The sequence below is a fragment of the Chelmon rostratus genome, chromosome 6, assembly GCF_017976325.1.
Source record: "Chelmon rostratus isolate fCheRos1 chromosome 6, fCheRos1.pri, whole genome shotgun sequence".
NCBI lineage: Eukaryota > Metazoa > Chordata > Actinopteri > Chaetodontiformes > Chaetodontidae > Chelmon > Chelmon rostratus.
The window spans coordinates 12,592,982-12,613,453 of NC_055663.1; the positions used below are offsets into that span (position 1 = coordinate 12,592,982).

Sequence of the window (20,472 nt, forward strand, 5' to 3'; positions counted from 1 at the left end):
TTTAAACTTTCAAGGCTGACCAGATCCTTTGCGCCCAATGTTGTTTAACACAACACTGTGGTGTCAGGGAAGGTTTGATGTGTTTGAGCGACTCTGGTGGGTAAATAACTGTTAACCTCAAAAATGCAGCGTCACCACATTAAGACCCTTGAGTAGTGCTTAACCTGACCCACAGAGAGCAACTCCTGTGTGCCTGAATACCTCTCCTCCTCCTCCTCCTCCTCCTCTGCAGATTGCCTTTTCAAGGTGTGTCCCATGAACAGATATTCAGCCCAGAAGCAGTTCTGGAAGGCAAAACAAGGAAAACAAGGAAACAACAACACGCAGGGAGACCTGTTTAAGAAGTTACAGGTAGAACTTCTTTTTTTTTATCACAATCTGCATCTAGATCTTCATTTTCATTTGCATCAGAAAGTAAATCTCTGTTTCACTACTCAGCATGCAGCAGAACTGGAGCAGAAGCAGAACGAGTCGGAGAACAAGAAGCTTCTTGGAGAAGTTGTCAAATACAGTAATGTCATCCAGGTACAGCCCATTTCTTCTGCAAACACCTGCGGTACCAGATTGTCTTGAGTCCAGAGCCTTGTTTGTGTTTTTTGTTTACCAAGGTTGTGTGCCTGTCATCCAATCCCTGACACCTCCGGCAATTTTGCCAAGGCCCACAATGGTAGTATTTGGTTTCACAGATTGCTAAACACTTGTTTTAGGCAGATGAATTGAGGACAAAAACTATATATTTACCTGCTGTTGCAACATGTGTTCAAGGCAGTCTCTATTATTCTTCTGCTTAATTAAACAGGCCTTCTAAATAAGCTATTTGTTCGGGCTGACCTCAAACACTGGTATAATTTAACCATCGTTTGTTGAATGGAATCAGAAAATGTGTTGTGCGGGATTCCATCGGCAACCTCTGGATCTGAAAAATAAAGTCAAGACGGACGTGCCAAAAACTGCTGAATGGCCACCTGAGGTCTGCTCCCAAAGCTAGTCTTTCCCCATAGACCCCCATGTTAAAATGTCCACCTTTACAGCAAAAATAAATACGTTTACAGTCTGGTTCAAAAAACGTGTTTGTTCTCAAAAGCTAATTTCTCTGTTCATGACAACTGTCCAGGGGCGGATTTTTATAGAACTCACTTATTCAAATTATATTAAGGCTTAAAGATCTGCATAAATATGAGCATGGGTGCTTCGAGAGACAGCTTACTGCTAGGTTTCAGCAACCAGGCTTCATTCGGCTTGCCTCAGCTCCATCCACGCTCCACGTCTTCGCCCATTTTTAGATTAGCTGGGATCTAGGCCCTGTCAAGATGGCAACAGCCAGTGTTACTATCACTGAGCATCATCACAGGCGCTCTTGGGTCCATGTTTTATACAGTCTCTAGTGGTATTACACACACACTGAAGTCAGTGAGTAAAACATTAAACTAACTCTTCTGAATCAATCAAGAAGTTACCTTGAGGCGATAACCAACCTCTCCTCCTTTCCCTAAAAGTGGATCTGCCATTACTCTCGTACAGTTGTGAAACGTAGTACATTAGTACAAGTACATTAACTCAAGCACTAAGAACAAGTTTTAGGTACTTTTACTTTTTCTTTTTCACTCCACGTTGTACTTAAACTCCACAGCAGTTCAGAAGGAAATGTTTTACCTTTGAATCCACTTTACTATAATTACTTGACAGCTTTAGCGACTAGTTACTTTGTAGGTTTAGATTTTTGCACACAAATCAAATGTGGAGTTAAAAATTATGACTTGTTATAGATCAATCTACCCAATAGTAAGTTTGTTGAGTTGAAGCAATTAGTTGGTTATTTTATTCATCAACTGACAGAAAATTGAACTCATTTGATAGTTGCTTAAGCCATTTTTCATGCAAAATGCCAAAAAGGTGAGGATTTACTTATTTTCCTTTAACTATTTCATTAATTTGAATTTACTGTTAATAATTTTGAGGTTTTGGTTGCTGGTCAGAACATGCTTTGTAACGAGTTCCTTTGGGCTCTGGGTAATTGTCATATGAATCTTTCTGAATTTTTACAAACCAGACAAACAATCGATTAATGTAGACCATAATCAGGAGATTAATCAATAATGAAAATAATCATTAGTTACAGTCATATATGAAATATGACCAGTATAATTAGCCTCCCCTCAACCAACAGATACACCCTACTCAGACATTATTGTATGAGTAGTAATAATAATGGTATATATACAGAGTTCTACACTTGCATACTTTTACTTACAGGCTTTTACTCCGAACTAAGTTTTTCTATTATGTGGTATTCATACTTTTGCTGAGCACTTCCTCCACCACTGCTGCTGTCATATGTAAAAACCCTGATTCTTCTCTCAGCTCCTGCACATTAAGAGTAACAAGTACCTGACAGTGAACAAGCGCCTCCCCGCTCTGCTTGAGAAGAACGCCATGCGGGTTTCTTTGGACACTGCTGGGAACGAGGGCTCCTGGTTCTACATTCAGCCCTTCTGGAAGCTCCGAAGCGAAGGAGATAATGTAGGTTCCCCTCCACTTGGCACATTTCGATAGATAGGAAGTACTGTACATGTACAACAACTTGACATTCCTCTCTGTTACAAGTACAGCAGATTTCGTTTGGTGTGTGAGCCGACTTTTTCATCCTGTACGCTGTCAGTTCATTGTTCGTCCTGTTCCAGTAACATTTCTGATTTTGTCCTTCCCCTTTGGCTTTAGCATCCTATGGTTAAAGGTATTGCTCTTGATTGTGCATGGTGTTTGTGCATTATTCGCTCAGACACAGAATATCATGTGAAAAGCATGGATGCACCAGCCTTTCCTTTTGCATGTAGGCTGTCAGGTTAAGCTTTAAAAGCATCCAGCCAGTTGTTTCTGTCTGTGGCCTGTATATCACTGATACTCCTTCAATGTATTTAAACTGTTTTTAAATGCTCCAACATAGCATTGGAATACGTGTGATGAACCACAGTGTGCTTGTGTGAGTGTGGCTGGTTAACAATAAATACACTTGACTGTATGGTGTCAGTTATAAGTTCGATTTAGAGAGTTTAGAGAGCATGTGTTATGCAAGCTATGACACCATATCATTCAGTGTACTTTTCAGCCGCTGTTTCTGTGTGCTGCGTTCATGTGCACTCACCACGGTATGAAAAAACCTGTTTCTCATGTGAAGCTCAGCCTGTTGCACATTTTTTAAATATGGGGATGTTTGCAGACCTTAGATAAACCCCTTGCATGGACACTTTCTTTCTTTCTGTTTGGTCCATTTGAACACTGCTGTGTCTCCCGCTGGGATGTGATTACCTCTAATTGGGTTCAAGGTGGTGGTTGGAGACAAGGTGGTGCTGATGCCAGTGAACGCAGGGCAGCCTCTTCATGCCAGTAACATCGAGCTGCTGGACAACCCTGGCTGCAAAGAGGTGGGACCAGTTTTTTTAATGTTGTCTCTATCAGTGCTGAAACGTTCTGTTCATAGCTGTTGTCAGATATAATCCTGTAGCTTGTCTTCTACTCGTAGTTTATCTAATAGTTTTTCATTTATCATCCTTGTACACAGAACATGTTCTTAATGTCTTCATTTCATGTTGCCGCTTACTCTCTGCTTCATGCTGCAGGTCAACGCTGTTAACTGTAACACCAGCTGGAAGGTCGCCTTGTTCATGAAGTTTAGCGACTACAGGGAAGATGTGCTAAAGGGTGTATGTTGTTTTGTTTTTTTATCATCAGCCTTTTATCTGTCTCCTCATTGCATCTTTTGAGCAGTACTACATGCAGTTTGCACATCTTTAGAGCAGGCTGAATGCAGTCATCTTGCAGCAGTCTCATGTTTTGTATGTGTCTTCTGTCAGGGAGACGTGGTGAGGCTGTTTCACGCTGAGCAGGAGAAGTTTCTGACCGGTGACGAGTACAAGAAGCAGCAGCACGTCTTCCTCAGGACCACGCTGCGGCAGTCTGCCACCTCCGCCACCAGCTCCAAGGCTCTGTGGGAGATCGAGGTGAAACGCGGGAGTGAACAAAACCTCTCTCTACACAGTTGTGTTCTATCATGCCAGCCAACTAGCCATACTGTACATCAACACAATAAAGAAACAAACATAAAGCAACAAATGATGTATTGTTAAACACTTGAATTTACAGTTTTGTTGTGATTTAGGCCATAATTTCTTTGATTACACATATTTAATGTGTGCCTGTCTGCCACTTTAACCTTTAGTTCTCTGTCTATTGTACTGTGAGTTCCTCTTATCCGCTTTCACTAAATTGAAGTTCCTGCTGTTTGTGCCAGAATGTACTTATGATACCATATCAGTTGTTGACATGTTGTTGTGTCAGTATGGCGAACGCTAATTCTTGCTGTACTTGCTACTTCAGTGTGACTCATTCTGACACTGCAGTGATCGGCTGCACTGACTGTAAATGAAGCCATGTGTCGATTTGCCAATTATTGTCACTTAAAATAACAGAAATCATCCAAAAAAGCGATCCCATCCTACACGGAGCTGTTCTGTCTGCTCGACAAAACAGGCGGAAACTGAACAGTGAGAACAATGTTTTAAAAGTTGCTGTGCTCTATACCAGACCAGCTGGAGGCAAGCACAGACTGACATTAAACCAAAGTAAATGAGACAAAAGCTGATGCTTCTGCTGGCGTTTAATGCTCCTCATTCTGTGTCTCGACGCCAGGTTGTGCACTATGACCCCTGCAGAGGCGGAGCCGGCCAGTGGAACAGTCTCTTCCGCTTCAAACATCTGGCGACTGGGAATTACCTCGCAGCTGAGGTCAGATTTACTTGCTTTTATATGCTTTTGTTTTCCTCCTTTTCATTTTGTAGCTGCTTATTATTGTGTTTATTTATACAGAGCTTTTAGAAAGTAGCTTGCACTAACGATCATTTTGTCTGAGACACTTTTTTTTTTCAAATTGAGAGTATCTACTTTTCAGCTTCTGAATAAGCACTGTTGACGGGGATTTTCGGGGATGTGCTGTAGGTGGCAGTATTCCCATTGATATGGCCACTATCACCCATCATTTGCTGTTTAGTTTGGATTTGGGTGGTGGGGGATGATGATGACAGTATTATGACCAGAGCTTTCTAGATTTGAGGTCACTGACTGTTCAGTTTCTCTGCAGGTGAATCCTGAATTCAAAGACAACGCAGTGGAGCCTAAAGGAGAGGTGCGTCAGTCCAACAAGCCCATTTATCTCCAAAATCACATGCACCCATTCTCAGAATGCTTCTGCTGACAGATTTTTCACGTTATCTGATATACTAAGTTGATATTTGTAATTCAGGACATGCAAAGCAATGCAAACAGTCTGTAATTTTACACCATAGGCAAGTCAGATTGCACTTGACTGAAAGAGAGAACGAGTGCTCGAACAGGAGAGAAGATTATATGAGTGTGTTAGCGGAGAGAACAATTATCTCAGCAGTTATTCGTTGTCTGTCCAACTTCTCTGTCTCCTCATCCCTTGGTTATGCAATACCACCAGTTCTCTCACACTCACAAAGCACACACACACACACACATGCATGCACACACAAACTCTGAATCTATATCTAGACATTTCTTTCAGCTCTTAGCTACCTTGCACATTTGTATTCTGGCAATGCACAGGAACACGCACACAAACTCTCTCAACCTCACACACTTTCTCATGCACATGCTGAATTTCAGACACACAGGGGGCTCCTTACATAACGTCTGGGTGTGGGGGTGCCCTGCGAGAGGGGATGGAGGGGAGGCAGACGTGCTGTCTGCTCTGCTCCACTCGCCTGTGCTAAGCTGGTGGGGTGAGTCACCAGCAAGGAGGGTGGGGGGGGGGAGTGGGAGGATAGAGAAGCTGAGGCATGGAGGCAGCTCTGGGGAGCTTCCCATTGACATGCAGAGAACAGTGGGAGAAATTAACCCTCGCCATTATCTGCTGCATCTGCACAGCGTAGACTGTGCCAGCCTACGTACTGCAGTGTCTAACACACCACACAGAGAAGTCATGGCTCTCTGGCTACATTTCTGTGTAATTTGATATCTCGTTAGTGTAGGAAGCTGTGACAGAATAGTTTGGCTCACATCCGTCTGTCCTCAATTAGAGATCTTATCAACAGTTTAGCTTGTTTATTAGTATTTATGTATGTGTCGAGAGTCAAGTTGACACAAACGTTGTTTGCACTGCTTCTTGGTCACAAAGACTTACTGATTGCTCAACATAAAAAAGCTTGTCCACTTCAATGAGGCTGCATTTTATAGCAAAGCTATATATAAGATTTATAAAGACTGTGGAATGCAAACTGTGTGAGTGCAGTTTGAAACTGTGGCCTTATGCCATCGTCCTGCTGTGCACACTGCCTTTCCTACTTAACAATTTATGGCTTAATTGACTGATGTGCAGAAAAATAATCAAGTTATTGTAGTACTTGTGTTACAGTATTGTGTATATCTCAACACGTGTCATGTCATAATCTAAAGTGATATATCAGGTATGTGCTGGCTGCAGCCTCTTCTTTCTTTATCATATTGTTAGAAACTATCATATCTTATTTTCTATTGGTGTGCCGAGTGTTATCGTCTCAATTATTCTATAGTTTAGTCTATAAAATGTCAGAAGATAGCAGAAAAAATCCTGTATGTGTAAAGATTGCTGGGAAAATGCATGTCTGAGTATTGATAAGTAACTTGACTGTCTGGGCCATGCTTTGAGACACTGTGTGTGTGTGTGTGTGTGTGTGTGTGTGTGTGTGTGTGTGTGTGTGTGTGTGTGTGTGTGTGTGTGTCCTCATGTATGTGTGGGTGCTGCAGAATGAGACAGATATTGTGTTCTCCAAGAAGAAGCATCAAGCAGCAGAGAAGATTGCTTTCACCCTTGTTTCTGTTCCCCATGGGAATGACATTGCCTCCCTGTTTGAGCTGGACGCCACCACGCTGCAGCGGGCCGACTGTCTCGTGCCCAGGTCAGTCACTCGCATGGGGACAACAGCAACAATAACAAGTTACATCTGCTGTTGTGGTATCCACAGGGGGCATTTTCCACTAGAGTTCACAGCACAGAGCACAGCCGTTCTTGTCAGAAAATCTGCCATTAGGGTGAGATAATGTCACTTATTTTGACTCCAAACCATCTGCTTTTGTGAATTTTTCTCAAGTAAGTGTTATTTTGTTGTTTTCAATAGAGCAATTTAAAATATACTGACACTTGTTACTGGATAATTTCACAAACAAGTGGAACAGAAATGGCAGTTAATGGAAGTGTCCCCTTCAATTCTCATAATATACATTTAATATACACGTTTTTTACAACAAGATTAAGAGTCGACCGCCCTGCAAGCTGCTCTGTGAGGCTGTATTTAGGCCCAGCGGTGCTTTAAGCAACATGCTAATGTCAGCATGTTACACATCAACATGTTCACATGCAAACATGCTGATGTGTGACAGGTTTAATGTTGACCATGTTCATATGAGTTTAGTGTATTAGCATGCTAACCATTATACCAAACACAGAGAACAGTGAAGGTTGATGGGAATGTTGCACATTTGTCAGGTGTCTGGTCATACATTAGAGTAAAAGTGAAAGTTTTAACCTGAAAAATCTCTGAAGTTTATACAGTTCATCCTGAGGGGGACATGAGTGTCTGCGCCAGATTTCATGGCAATCCATCCAGTAAGTCGTGAACATGAAAAACATGATGGCGCTCGAGGAAAAGTCAGGGAATCATCAAAGTCAGTAGGTTTTATCCTCAGGAGGTCATGAATGTCTGTATAAAATTTCACAGCAAATCATCCAATAGTTGCTAAGGACATTGCCGTCCCTTAAGCAGCTAACGTGGTTAAAAAATAACAGTTTAAGCCTAAGGTATGAGGCTGCCTGACTTACCAGGATAGTTATATCTATAAAGTTATATGTGGTGTAAATGACTTGTCCCACCCTTCCTCAGAAACTCCTACGTGAGACTTCGGCACCTGTGCACCAACACCTGGGTGACGAGCACCAACGTCCCCATCGATGCAGAGGAGGAGCGCCCGGTTATGCTCAAGGTCTACACACACCTGCTCGCTACTCACATAGACACACAAGTGACACACACATGTTTGCAGTATTTGGAAATTTCTTTTGGCTGTCACAACAGATTGGCACCTGTGCCACTAAAGAGGACAAAGAGGCTTTTGCCATCGTATCTGTTCCCCTGTCGGAGGTCAGAGACTTAGACTTCGCCAACGATGCCAGCAAGGTCCTGGAGTCCACTGTGAGGAAGCTTCAGTACGGCAACATCGCTCAGAATGAGAGGAGGTACCGACACGTGGCGACACAGGTGACGCGAGATGTTGTGCATATTTTATTTTTCATATGACGACCCTCTGCCTTCATGCATTTGTCAGGTTTGTGACTAAGCTCCTGGAGGACTTGGTTTTCTTTGTGTGTGTGGTACCAAACAACGGCCAGGACGTTCTGTCTGTGGTCACCTCAACACCCAACCGAGAGAGGCAGAAACTCATGAGGGAGCAGAACATCCTCGCCCAGGTCAGCACGAGTACACACACACACACACACAGGCTCAGATACAGATGCGGTCTGTCTGTTTGTCCATTATTTTTGGACAGATTGCAGATTGATCTGACGTTTAACTCTGACAGTCCAGGACTGATAGTGACGTCTAGTTCAAGTCTGAAATTTATCAATCATATCTATCAAAGTATTTTCCTGCTCGGTTGGTTCTTCATTGTCTTCTCTGGGTTGTCTCTCCAGATCTTTGGCATCCTAAAGGCTCCGTTCACAGATCAGGGTGATGGTCCGATGCTAAAGTTGGAGGATTTGGGAGACCAGCGCTATGCTCACTTCAAATACATGCTGAGACTCTGCTACAGGGTGCTACGCCACTCCCAACAGGACTATCGCAAGAACCAGGCACGTCTCGTCTTCCACACAAGTCTATTACTGAGCATTCACTGAGTTGTCACCAGGCTCATTAGCATGCTCATTATCACAGGGATGTGGGTTGTTTAAGGATAGAGAGGCGGCTCTGGACTGGGAGCTTATCAGTATAGATTCTGCCAGACTGTCCGGAAAAATCTATGCTGGGACCTCGGCTGCTGTAATGATGCCCTTAATCAAGAATACTAAGCAGTGCTCAAGTAGTCTTTTAAATCGATTCAGCAGACATTATTCATGACAAGTTTAATAATGAACGTGAGCTGATATGAGTTTTTAATTAAGAAAAGTCAGTTTTATTTAGAGGGAATAAAATGCACCCATTCTCAGCTCAGTGCATTCGTGGCGTTTGCTTCCTTGTGCAGATATTAGTGGTGCCTGATGCTAACTATTAGTTATTAACGTTTAAAGCTAACTTTAACCAGACACCTGCATACCTGATTCCACTAAGTCCTTTCACTGACTTTGGACTTTACTCTACCTCCTTACTCACGATCATGTAGCACCTTGCTAGAAGTTTTTTTTTAATTTCCTGCTTTTATTCTCGTTTCAGTCACTCTGTCACGTCACCTAATACTTCATTAAAGCCTTTTTCACAGAGGACATTTTGACATGTCACAGAAGGAAAAGCACTGATGGAAATGATAAGATTAATCATCATACTGTTATGACTTGCTGGGACATTTGAATAGAACCATAGGGCCATCATAAATGTCGATAGTATCACCTGTGCTTCTCTAATATACCAACTATACATGTTGGTATTCTAGATATAATGAATTATATCTAGTATACCAACATGTATAGTAAAAATGTCAAGTATTTGCTAATTGCACCTGTAAATGTTTGAAGATTTCCTCATGTTTATCAATTTCATTTAATTACAAATTCAATTTCTTAAGGGGGGTTTATGCTCGTCAAGCAAACTAAACAACTACACGACCTCACTTGGGACTCGATAAGTTTTAAGTGCACTTAGTATTAAACATATTAGAAGATAAATGATTAATCAGTTAACTGATTAATCAGGAAATGCATTGATAGAACCCAACCCCCTGTTGAAGTCGTCGCTTGCAGCCCTTGGCTGATCACATGTAGCTCATGTTGAGCTCAATGGCTAACAGACTGTGACAGGGACATGACGGGTGTCTCTCAGGTGTAACTGTGGGTAACTTCATTTCTGTGAACCAGGGTGTTAATTCAGAAAGTTCTCTTGTTCTACAAATTAGGATTATGGTTAAATGAATCAGCACCTTTTTTATGCTGTCTCTATTACGCAGACTTTTTGTCTCAACTTCCCTCCACCACCACTTGCGTCAGAAGTGTTTATAACCATGTGTTTCTTGTGCCACGTAGGAATATATAGCCAAGAAGTTCTCAATCATGCAGTCTCAGATTGGGTATGAGATCCTTGCTGAGGACACAATCACTGCCCTGCTGCACAACAACCGCAAGCTGCTGGAAAAACACATCACAGCCAGAGAGATCGAGACCTTCGTCAGCCTGCTGAGGCGCAACAGAGAGCCCAGGTCAGACATGTACATGTCCCAGAGATTACATGACCCAAGGGGGCAATTTCATTATAGAAAATATAGGAAAAATCTGACCGTGTACATGAGAATTAGTTGTCACAAATCAGACATAACACACAATCACAGGGAGCACATAATGCAGAATAATGCAATCCAGTACAATATGTGAATTTTACCTATATAACCCAACTTTTTTGAAATCTTAAAGTTTTTGCCAGTAATTCTTCTCTATGATGCTATATTTTGTGGTGTTGTATTGCAGTGAATAATGGGTTTATTATAAGATTGTTGTTATTGTGTCCCAGTGCTTTATATGTCACAGAAGTAATTAGAGCGATTACATTCAGAACGAAGACTTTTCCAAAAGATGTCACACAAAAATTTCACATACTGTGAACTTCCTTCATGTGTTCCTATGCTGTAAGTGTGTGTGTGTGTGTGTGAAACATTTGTTAAATGTGGTGATTCGTGTCTGCTCTACTCTCTCAGATTCCTGGATTATCTCTCTGATCTCTGTGTGTCCAACAAGACTGCCATCCCCGTCACACAGGAGCTTATCTGTAAATTTATGCTGAACCCCACCAACGCAGATATCCTCATCCAGACCAAGTGAGTCACACCCTGCGGTATCTATATTTAAAACATCCAAGTCGATGCAGTCATATTTCAGTCGTTCATTTTTAAACATGTTTAACACGCACATACAGCACTGGTTTCGTCCACTGCGCCTCTTGTGAAACATATTTTTAGCAGAAGCAGACTTTAATGTGTGCAATTTTCCTACTAACTGCTTTATGTCACACTCGCCTCTTCTTCCTCTCCACGCCACAGACTAATCCCTAACACTGAGACCACTCTGGAGTCGTCTCTGATGCAGGAGGAGGTGGAGGAGGAGGAGGTTTGGCTCTACTGGATCGACAGCCACAAGGAGCCTCACGGCAAATCCATTCGCCACCTGGCCCAAGATGCTAAGGGCAACCACAAGATGGATGTAGACATCATCACCTATTACAGGTGACAGTAGCTTTCTTGTATTTATGTTCCCCATGTGCTTCACCTTCTTTCCCCAGAAACACAAAAGTAGCTGAAACAAGCAAGCAGCAGTGTAAGTTTTCCCCTTTCAGTCTGTCCAGTCTGCCAAACAAAAATCCCTTCACATGTTTTTTTTTTTCCTTGCCCCATGTCCCTTGCTGCTTCTGCAGGTACCAGCTCAACCTGTTTGCTAAAATGTGTCTGGACCGTCAGTACCTGGCCATCAACCAGATCTCCTGTCAGCTCCCCGTGGATCTGATCCTGCGCTGCATGTTTGACGACTGCCTGCCCTACAACCTGAGAGCCTCCTTCTGCCGCCTCATGCTGCACATGCATGTGGACCGTGACCCACAGGAGGCTGTGGTGCCTGTACGCTACGCCCGCCTCTGGACCGAGATCCCCTCCAAGATCACCATCCATGAGTAGGCGTCAACATATATACATATCTGTGTGATTATGTGTGTTCTGTGCAGGCTTTGGGATTGTGCACGCCAAGCCAATTGCAATGATTATGCTTTTCCGCAGGTTTGAGTACGAGTCCACTGACACCTCAAGAGAGGAGATGAAGAGGAAGTTTGCTCCCACCATGGAGTTTGTAGAAGAGTACCTGAGAGATGTGGTCAGCCAGCCTTTTCCATTCGGGGATAAAGATAAGAATGAACTCACACTAGAGGTAAAATAAACTCAGCTTTTTTTCAAATACACATTTATTTTCCTCACAGTGTTCACGGATGTGCTTGTTTTACTTATCTCTTCCAGGTGGTGAATCTGGCTCGAAACTTGGTTTACTTTGGTTTCTACAGCTTTAGTGAGCTGCTGCGTCTCACGCGCACTCTGCTGGCCATCCTGGATATTGTCCAGCACCCGCTGACCTTCATGAACAAGCTCAACAAGAGCCCAGAGGCTGGTCAGTGCTGCTACACAGTATGAGTGCATTATTTCACTGCATTGGGTCAAATAAGGTTTACTTTTTTATGTAACTGCAGATAAAAACTTTTAGCTAATGAGTAAGTGTTTTCCTGTTTTAAGGGACTAAGATAATTAAACAGGGAGGATGCAGTTCTATAATTTGGGTAATACAATTGAAAGAAAAGCTAATAAAAAACGTATGATTCATCTTAAAATTATGACCAAATGATTTGTCCTCTCGACTGAAGGACAGATAAGAGCGTAGCATCAGGAGTCTTCATGTTTCTAGATGGGAAATGTGGATGCAGCAGATGATAAATATATGCAGGAGCATGAAAGCAGTGGAGTTTAGAATTTGACTGTGGAAGTAACACAGAGCTAGCAGAGGGTGGAAAGAATAACAGTAATAGTTTTTGGATCGTTAGATTAGAAGATGTTAATGTTTTTTAGAGCAGATAAAGAAGTCTCTGTGTCAGTGGAACCAAGTTACAGAAACAGGAAAGTGTTGATGCGATGTTTAAGATGACTTTCTGCACAACAGCGAAAGAAAGGACAGATCTTGCTCTTGGAAATGATTCAGGATAGATTGCAGCTGAAAATATCTTTAGGAAATTGTTATTTTTCTTGGGAGTGTCCAGGGCATGAGGGTAGTAATAATAAAAATAACTCAGGGGATAAGAAAGAAGGAAACTGAAGTATATGCACAAACAAGTGATTTATGGACAAATCAAACAAGCCACAAACAGCAGCAGGGTCTGATCTAAATATATAACAAACAAATGGCAGTGAACTTAATGCACTAAATCAAACAATAAACACACAAATACACCATCCCTCCAAAAAATGGAGCGAGACTGCTGAACCCTGCACACGCTAGCAACACGCTAGCAACACGCTAGCGACATGCAGACTGAACGGGGCCCACTGGCCCACTGGCATCTCTTCCATGTGTTGTATCCTCCAGTTTGAGATGGTTGAAAACAGCTGCCACCAATCACTCACTGCAGCTGCAAGGCGGGGGAGGACTGGAGAGCCACATGCACACTTACCCAGGAGAGAAAAAGACACAACACGACACACAGCAGCACTACAGCACCAAACAGACATGTTTAACACTGCTGGGAAAAGTTTCTGGGCCATCCATTTCATGTCCTCAGGACATTTGTTTTGGCTTTTATGACACATGTAATCCAACTTTCACAGGCCTCGCTGAAATATGTGATCTGTGTGATTAGATGTACAGCTAGGCTCTGCACATGCACGATGCAGAATGTGTGAAGATGAGTTTTTCCCCCAGGCAACAATGTCCTGCGTACGATCCACGGAGTTGGCGAAATGATGACTCAGATGGTGATGAGTCGAGGTGTGCCGCACAGTCTCCCCGACAGCCCTCCTTTCCTTCGCTACGGGAAAGGACACCTCCTGCTCGACAACGAGGATGTCATGGTGATGGACACAAAGCTGAAGATCATTGAGATCCTGCAAGTAAGCGCCACCTACTGGATGCACTTCTGGTGATTTCTGGTGCAGCTTGGTATTATTCAATTGGTTGATTTCAATGTTTGATTCTATTTTTGTGTGCTTTGTGTTTCCCTGTTAGTTCATCCTGAGTGTAAGGTTGGATTATAGGATCACATACTTGTTGTCCATCTACAAGAGAGAGTTTGGAGACAGGAGCATAACTGACAGCTCTGTCTCTGTGGCGGATATTCCCCCAATGACACGTGAGACTTTATTCTTGCAAATATGAAAGTGTTCATTCTGTTGTAGTTGCATTCCCACTGCAGCGTGCCATACTTTACTGACTGCTTCTTTTTGTCTTCAGCTTCTGAACCAGACATAGATGAGATTGCGACCAAAGCAGAGAGCATGTTTGCTGGGAGGTAGGTGAAGCTGCACTCTGGTCTTTTGGGAAATTGTTGCAGCCGCTTAAAAAAAATCCTGTCTAAGCTTCATTGTGCATACGTGTGCATGTGGATTGACTGCGTGCATATGTTTATTTCAGCTCAGAGTTGAGTGCGGTAGAGCTGGATGATGAGGGCGGTCGGACCTTTTTGAGGGTTCTGATCCATCTCATCATGCAAGATTACCCCCCGCTGGTGTCCGGCTCGCTGCAGCTCATCTTCAAACACTTCAGCCAGAGAGCCGAGGTGCTGCAGGCCTTCAAACAGGTAGCCAAAGAGTGTGGTGTTAAGCACTTCCTGAGTTAAGTGATTTTTGTCATGGTTGATGTAATCAGTTTGGATTAGGAGGGTTCTCTAAAGGGCCGAATAGCAGCTGCTGTAAACTGTCTCTCTAAGAGCTTCCTCGGCTGGAATCTAGAGCGGCACAAGATCCCATTTTAACAACTCGCTGACTTTCCAAAGTGGTGCAGTGAGACTTCTTGGCAGAGATCCGGTCTCACTCACATTTGTTCTTCTCATATCTATGTCTGGGTTCTTTCTCTTCAACTTATGTGTGTCTGTGTGTGTTTTCCAGGTCCAGCTGCTGGTGTCAGAGCAGGATGTAGAGAACTACAAGCAGATCAAGGCTGACCTTGATCAGCTGCGCCTGACTGTTGAGAAGTCAGAGCTGTGGGTGGAGAAGAGTGGAGTCTACAGCGGTGAAGACCTGGGGGGCCGGCAGGGCAAAGAACAGAACATCGAGGTACCATCATTTAATGGCTTCCAGCATTGGAAAGCAAAATTTCACTCATCTGATTTAGTGTGACATGTATTTCTCTACAGGAAGTTACTACATTCATCCTAAACATGCCATCAGTCATTCAGCTGCATTGTAAATGGCTTCTGTGTTCATCAGTGCTGATGGAAAGCTGTTTTTTTTATCTTAGTACATAGGAATAATGTAATAATATCTGGCCAAACAGGAACCTGCAGCAAATCAGGCTTTATTATTCAGGTCTGTAACATGTGTGTTCTTTTTACATCAGTATTGTTATGCAATGATAAGGATCAGTGCAGGGACGTTTCCCACCACACTGTGAGAAATGGCTGGTAATTAGAGACTGGATATAGATGTTGTTGCGTACTAAAGATAAACCTTTCAGAGGGAACATGTAAGAACTGTGGTGCTTTAGGCAACTGTGGCAAAAACCCACAGCAATTAAAATATTTAACATGCTATTAAATTTCTTAATGAAGTCAAAATTGATTATTAAGTATATTTCTAGAGGTTTTTTCTTCATGAATGTCTTTTGCTAGGAGGTTGTCCTGAGCCCGGTACAAGATGGCGATAATAAACCTCAAATTGACAGCAACAAAGCAAACAACTACAGCATCGTCAAAGAGGTGACCTCCATGTCTTTATTTCCTGCGTAATCTTGTTATTTTGTTCTGTAGTGTGTCTGTAACAAATGTGTTTGTCTGATATTTAGATTCTGCTGCGGCTCAGTAAGCTGTGTTATCCCAGCAAGAAGAGTCGTGTGCAGCAGCAGAGGCTGCTGAAGAACATGGGGGCCCACACTGTGGTGCTGGACCTGCTGCAGATCCCCTACGAGACGGTGAGTGCCAACCAAAACGAACGACTCGTTGCACTCGATGTTTATGTGAAATCTTGGTCTTTCATTCTCTCTAATAATCTTTGCTTTTACTTGTTTGCTTCTGCCTTTGCACAGAGTGACGAGAAGATGAATGAGATCATGACCCTGGCACATATGTTTCTGCAAAATTTCTGCAGAGGAAACTCTCAGAACCAAGTTCTGCTACATAAACACCTGAACCTCTTCCTCACTCCAGGGGTACACTGATATGACCTCACTGGACATTCCCCTTGTTGTCATGCCTTTGTTTTTAGGAACGTCCTCTTTTATAGTTGAGCATGCTGTAGCATCAGCAGAACTAGCCTGTAATAAAAAATTCAAGTTTCAAAACAGCACTAGCCTGACAGCAGAGAAGAGATATGTTTTCCTGTTTCTACTGAGCAAGACAGTTCTCTTTTTTAATAATATAATTTTTATGAAGATCATCTTCTTCTAAAAGCTTGAATGTTGTTTTTCACCAGCTGCTGGAAGCTGAGACGATGCGTCACATATTTATGAACAACTACCAGCTGTGCAATGAGATCAGCGACCGCGTGGTGCATCACTTCGTCCACTGCATTGAAACACACGGAAGACACGTTCAGTACCTCAAGTTCCTGGAAACCATTGTGAAAGCTGATGGGAAGTATGTGAAGAAATGCCAGGACAAAGTCATGACAGAGGTGAGAAGAATGTTGCTTTCACATCATGGAGGTTCTCCCAAAGCTTCAACAGGATTGTTTTGGATGAATTGTATCCACCTGAAAAATGTCACATGTATCAATGATTACTGTTATTACAGCATAAACATTAGAAGAATACTGCTGAAGTCCAATTTCTTCTTTTCACTTTAGTACATAGTTTTTAGAAATGGCATCTTACTGAACAGCTACCTTACAGTCATTAAAGAATGTGTGCTGTGTAGTTACAGGGGCAGACTGTTGCATTAAATTACATATTAATCAGGATATTTAAATTGAGTAAAAAAATGCTATAAAATACACAGCTCAGTGTTATATTGCTCATGCATTGGCAAAATGAAAGCGCTTATGCATTTGTTAATGTTTGATCTGTTATGGCGACAGCTGCAGGAGCTCAGGTAAACCCTACATTTAACATCCTGTAAATTTTCTTTGGGTGCAGCTGGTGAACGGGGGCGAGGACGTGCTGGTGTTCTACAATGACCGCTCCTCGTTCCCGGTGCTGCTGCAGATGATGGGCTCCGAGCGCGAGCGGACGGATGAAGATGGAGCTCTGGCCTACCACAACACGCTCGTGGAGCTGCTGGCCGCCTGCACCGAGGGCAAGAACGTCTACACTGAGCTGAAATGTAACTCTCTGCTGCCACTGGATGACATCGTCAAAGTGGTCACTGATGTCCACTGTATACCAGAGGTAAAGGCTAGATCATTTCGCTAGAAATGTTAATATAGCTTGAGTTTTATGGTAAAGATAAATGTTTTGTCTTAACTTTCTGGGTTTCTTGACCCCTCCCCCCAGGTGAAAACTGCTTATGTGAACTTTGTGAATCACTGCTACGTGGACACAGAGGTAGAAATGAAGGAGATCTACACCTCAACCCACATCTGGAAGCTCTTTGACAACTTCCTGGTGGACATGTCCAGTGTAAGGCTCTGCCAGATTTAAAGGTCACACATGTCCGCCTGATACCTTTCTAATGAGGCCGTGTTCTTGTCGACATACATCAAGGCTTACTTACTTACTCAATCTATTCACAAACTGCAGAGAAAATGACAGAGATGTGATGTGAAGTCAGGCCTGTTCAAAAGTTTCCCCCCTTTTCATTTTCGCATTTAAGGTGTGCAACACTACAACAGACCGTAACCATGCTGACCCTGCCCTGGAGAAGTATGTGACGGAGACAGTGATGGCCATTGTTAAGGGGTTCTTCAGCTCACCTTTCTCTGTCAACCACTCCAACCTGCAGGTATTGTTTTTCACCTCTGACGAGCAGGTGAAATGTGCCCGCAGAGGGAAGCTCACTCACAGCACGTCCAAATCCTTTGCCAACTTTTAGCTACTTTACAGTAAAAATATTTGACAGCCGACTTCCTCTTTCGCTGCACCGTTGCAGGGAACCTTCTTGTTTTATTGCAGACATTTGTACCTAAAGCAGCTGCTCGAGGTGTTTTACGCAGACGGCTGTACTAATGTCTCCTATCAGAGACAATACTGATGTGTTCCCATCAGGCTTGTCTCTGTCTTTCTCTGCTCTAAAAAACAGTATTCCCTGCTCTCTCCCCTCTTTTCGCAGACAAACCAGTCTGTCTTCATCAAGCTGCTCCAGTCTGCTTTCAGGATCTACAACTGCACCTGGATCAACTCACTTCAGAAGGCTAATATTGAGAGCTGCATCAAAACCCTGGCTGACGTTGGTGAGCGCTGCTGCTCTGCTGTCCAGCCTTTGAATTTGAACAATGACAGAGGCATTGACATACATTTAAAATCTCTTATTAAAATGTAAATTCATAATTAATGTAAGAGAAAAAGGAATTGATGGTGCTGCTTTATTTATTCAGAGATATGTTGTTTTTCATGCAGCACCACTAAGAAGCTCTGCTGGATCATCAGGGGTTTTGCCACCTGTGTTGTGTTTGCTGTACGAGCAGAACAGATGATCTTACACCAGTATTTAACCCCTCATGTTCCTCCCCAGCTAAGGCACGGGCCATAGCCATCCCCGTGGACCTGGACAGTCAGGTCAACACATTGTCTCTCAAGGTCCATAGCACCATGGTGCAGCGAGCAGCCAAGGACTGGAGGATCTCTGCACGCACACGGCCCCGCAAGGAGCCCCTGGGTGGCCCTGACTACAAGAACATCATTGAGAAGCTGCAGGTGCTCACTTTTTAACAAGACTGGGAGGCCACAGCCACGCTAGCGGCTCTGAGACTGCACATAGACACAGCAGTGCTTTTGAGTTTAATGCTCATGTCAGCTTGCTAACATGCTTGAAGTTATGTTTGTGTGCAATTTTAGTTTAGCATGTTAACATATGCTGATTAGCACTACGGCTGATGGGGCTTCACCATAGCTATTAAAACCCTGATTCAGAATGTGGAAGAGTTAGTGGATCCTCTAAGTTATTAGGCTACATCCTCTGGGGACCACGAAATGAAATTTCACGGCAGTGCCATGAATTATCATCTGTAAAGCTGTGCAGCTAGTGTGGCTGAAATAAGTGTCAGACGTCACCTAACTGAGTGTTTACGTGTGTCTGTCTGTGATGCTTAGGGGGTCGTGTCCCTTCTGGAGGAGCAGTTCAGTCCGAAGGTACAGGCAGAGTTTTCTGTGCTGGTGGACGTTCTTCACAGTCCTGAGCTGCTGTTTCCAGAGGCTGCTCGGTTACGCTGCGAGAGTGGAGCTTTCATGTCCAAGTAAGTCACTGTCCATAACCTGTGTATGCAACAAAGAACACATTCCTCACTTATGAAAGCCTCGAAGCTTTGAATAGTCTGGCTGCAAGGAAGACCAGCAGCATTGCTGGAATAGTGGTTTGGAGCTTGACGAGTTAGTATTTTTGACAGAAGTTGCTGAAGTTAAAGATGTCAAAAGATGACTGGTAATGTATGTATTGTAATTAATTACCAACTTCTATTACTATCATATTTTTTAGTAGCTTTAGAATTGAGTTGAAAGTGAAGAAACACAGTTACAACAAAACATGTTTAAAATTATAAATGAACAACAATACAAAGACTAGTTTATCTTTGAAATAAAGAATAGTAAATATATAAAGAAACAGTTAATTGACTGTTGCTGCTTAAGCTAAATTAATAGACATAAAAATGAGCTTGATACATAATCAAACCTCCAGGGGTGCTGTTACTCTGCTGCTGTTGTCTGACCTCCCTGGAGAGCACAAAAGCAGATTTCACCTTTGGCGATCAATGAAGTATTGCTGTTTTTTCTTGCGAGCCAGTGAGCACATTAGCAGGACATGACTAAGTGATACTCCTGTTGTCACCCCGTCAGACTGATTAAGCACACCAAGAAGCTTATGGACAAAGAGGAGAAGCTGTGTATCAAGATCCTGCAGACACTCAGAGAGATGCTGGACAAGAAGGAGTGTTTCCAGGAGTCTGTGAGTACTTCAGTTTGCCACTGAAACATTGTTTTCTGTCAATTATTTGTCACTTTTAGAGTCAAATTTTAGGATTCTACAAGAGTCTCTCATGCACCCACTGTTACATAAAAAACACATGAATGAAAGGTACAATTAAGTTGGCTGTGGATCCAGCCCTGTCTTCAGGTGTCAGCAGTGCTGTACTCCTATCAGCAGTGCAGCGTAGTCCTTGTTTTCTCGCAGGTCTGTCGGCCCAGAGCCCAGACTCCCCTTCATCAGTATGCTGTGGGCCTTTCTATGTTACATAAGGCAGGGAGGCACTTGAGGACACAGTCACACTGAGAGGGAGAATAGAAGGGAGGAAGTAAGGGAAGGATGAGGAGGAGGAGGGGGGCAAGCACTGAACAAACAAATCAATACTGCAGCGAGTGGGGGGTGCAGGAGCCCGTCTCCTGCTGCACCCCCTCTC

At 43.1% G+C, this 20,472-nt stretch overlaps 1 protein-coding gene across 1 annotated transcript in view; it reads left to right on the forward strand.

Annotated features, from left to right (window-relative positions):
• itpr2 (inositol 1,4,5-trisphosphate receptor, type 2) overlaps nt 1-20,472 on the forward strand; it is a 61,596-nt gene that overhangs the window by 5,505 nt on the left and 35,619 nt on the right. The window contains exons 3-37 of the mRNA XM_041938531.1: nt 233-351; nt 439-525; nt 2,362-2,520; nt 3,324-3,422; nt 3,618-3,701; nt 3,852-3,998; nt 4,687-4,782; nt 5,135-5,179; nt 6,802-6,953; nt 7,935-8,034; nt 8,127-8,287; nt 8,377-8,518; nt 8,744-8,902; nt 10,283-10,455; nt 10,948-11,067; nt 11,290-11,472; nt 11,661-11,912; nt 12,016-12,163; nt 12,250-12,397; nt 13,697-13,884; nt 14,000-14,123; nt 14,225-14,282; nt 14,405-14,570; nt 14,878-15,045; nt 15,600-15,686; nt 15,773-15,898; nt 16,013-16,135; nt 16,399-16,599; nt 17,060-17,311; nt 17,417-17,542; nt 17,736-17,864; nt 18,192-18,312; nt 18,594-18,775; nt 19,172-19,314; nt 19,913-20,021. Coding sequence (XP_041794465.1) covers nt 233-351; nt 439-525; nt 2,362-2,520; nt 3,324-3,422; nt 3,618-3,701; nt 3,852-3,998; nt 4,687-4,782; nt 5,135-5,179; nt 6,802-6,953; nt 7,935-8,034; nt 8,127-8,287; nt 8,377-8,518; nt 8,744-8,902; nt 10,283-10,455; nt 10,948-11,067; nt 11,290-11,472; nt 11,661-11,912; nt 12,016-12,163; nt 12,250-12,397; nt 13,697-13,884; nt 14,000-14,123; nt 14,225-14,282; nt 14,405-14,570; nt 14,878-15,045; nt 15,600-15,686; nt 15,773-15,898; nt 16,013-16,135; nt 16,399-16,599; nt 17,060-17,311; nt 17,417-17,542; nt 17,736-17,864; nt 18,192-18,312; nt 18,594-18,775; nt 19,172-19,314; nt 19,913-20,021 — 4,877 coding nt within the window. The remainder of the gene's footprint in view (nt 1-232; nt 352-438; nt 526-2,361; nt 2,521-3,323; nt 3,423-3,617; nt 3,702-3,851; nt 3,999-4,686; nt 4,783-5,134; nt 5,180-6,801; nt 6,954-7,934; nt 8,035-8,126; nt 8,288-8,376; nt 8,519-8,743; nt 8,903-10,282; nt 10,456-10,947; nt 11,068-11,289; nt 11,473-11,660; nt 11,913-12,015; nt 12,164-12,249; nt 12,398-13,696; nt 13,885-13,999; nt 14,124-14,224; nt 14,283-14,404; nt 14,571-14,877; nt 15,046-15,599; nt 15,687-15,772; nt 15,899-16,012; nt 16,136-16,398; nt 16,600-17,059; nt 17,312-17,416; nt 17,543-17,735; nt 17,865-18,191; nt 18,313-18,593; nt 18,776-19,171; nt 19,315-19,912; nt 20,022-20,472) is intronic.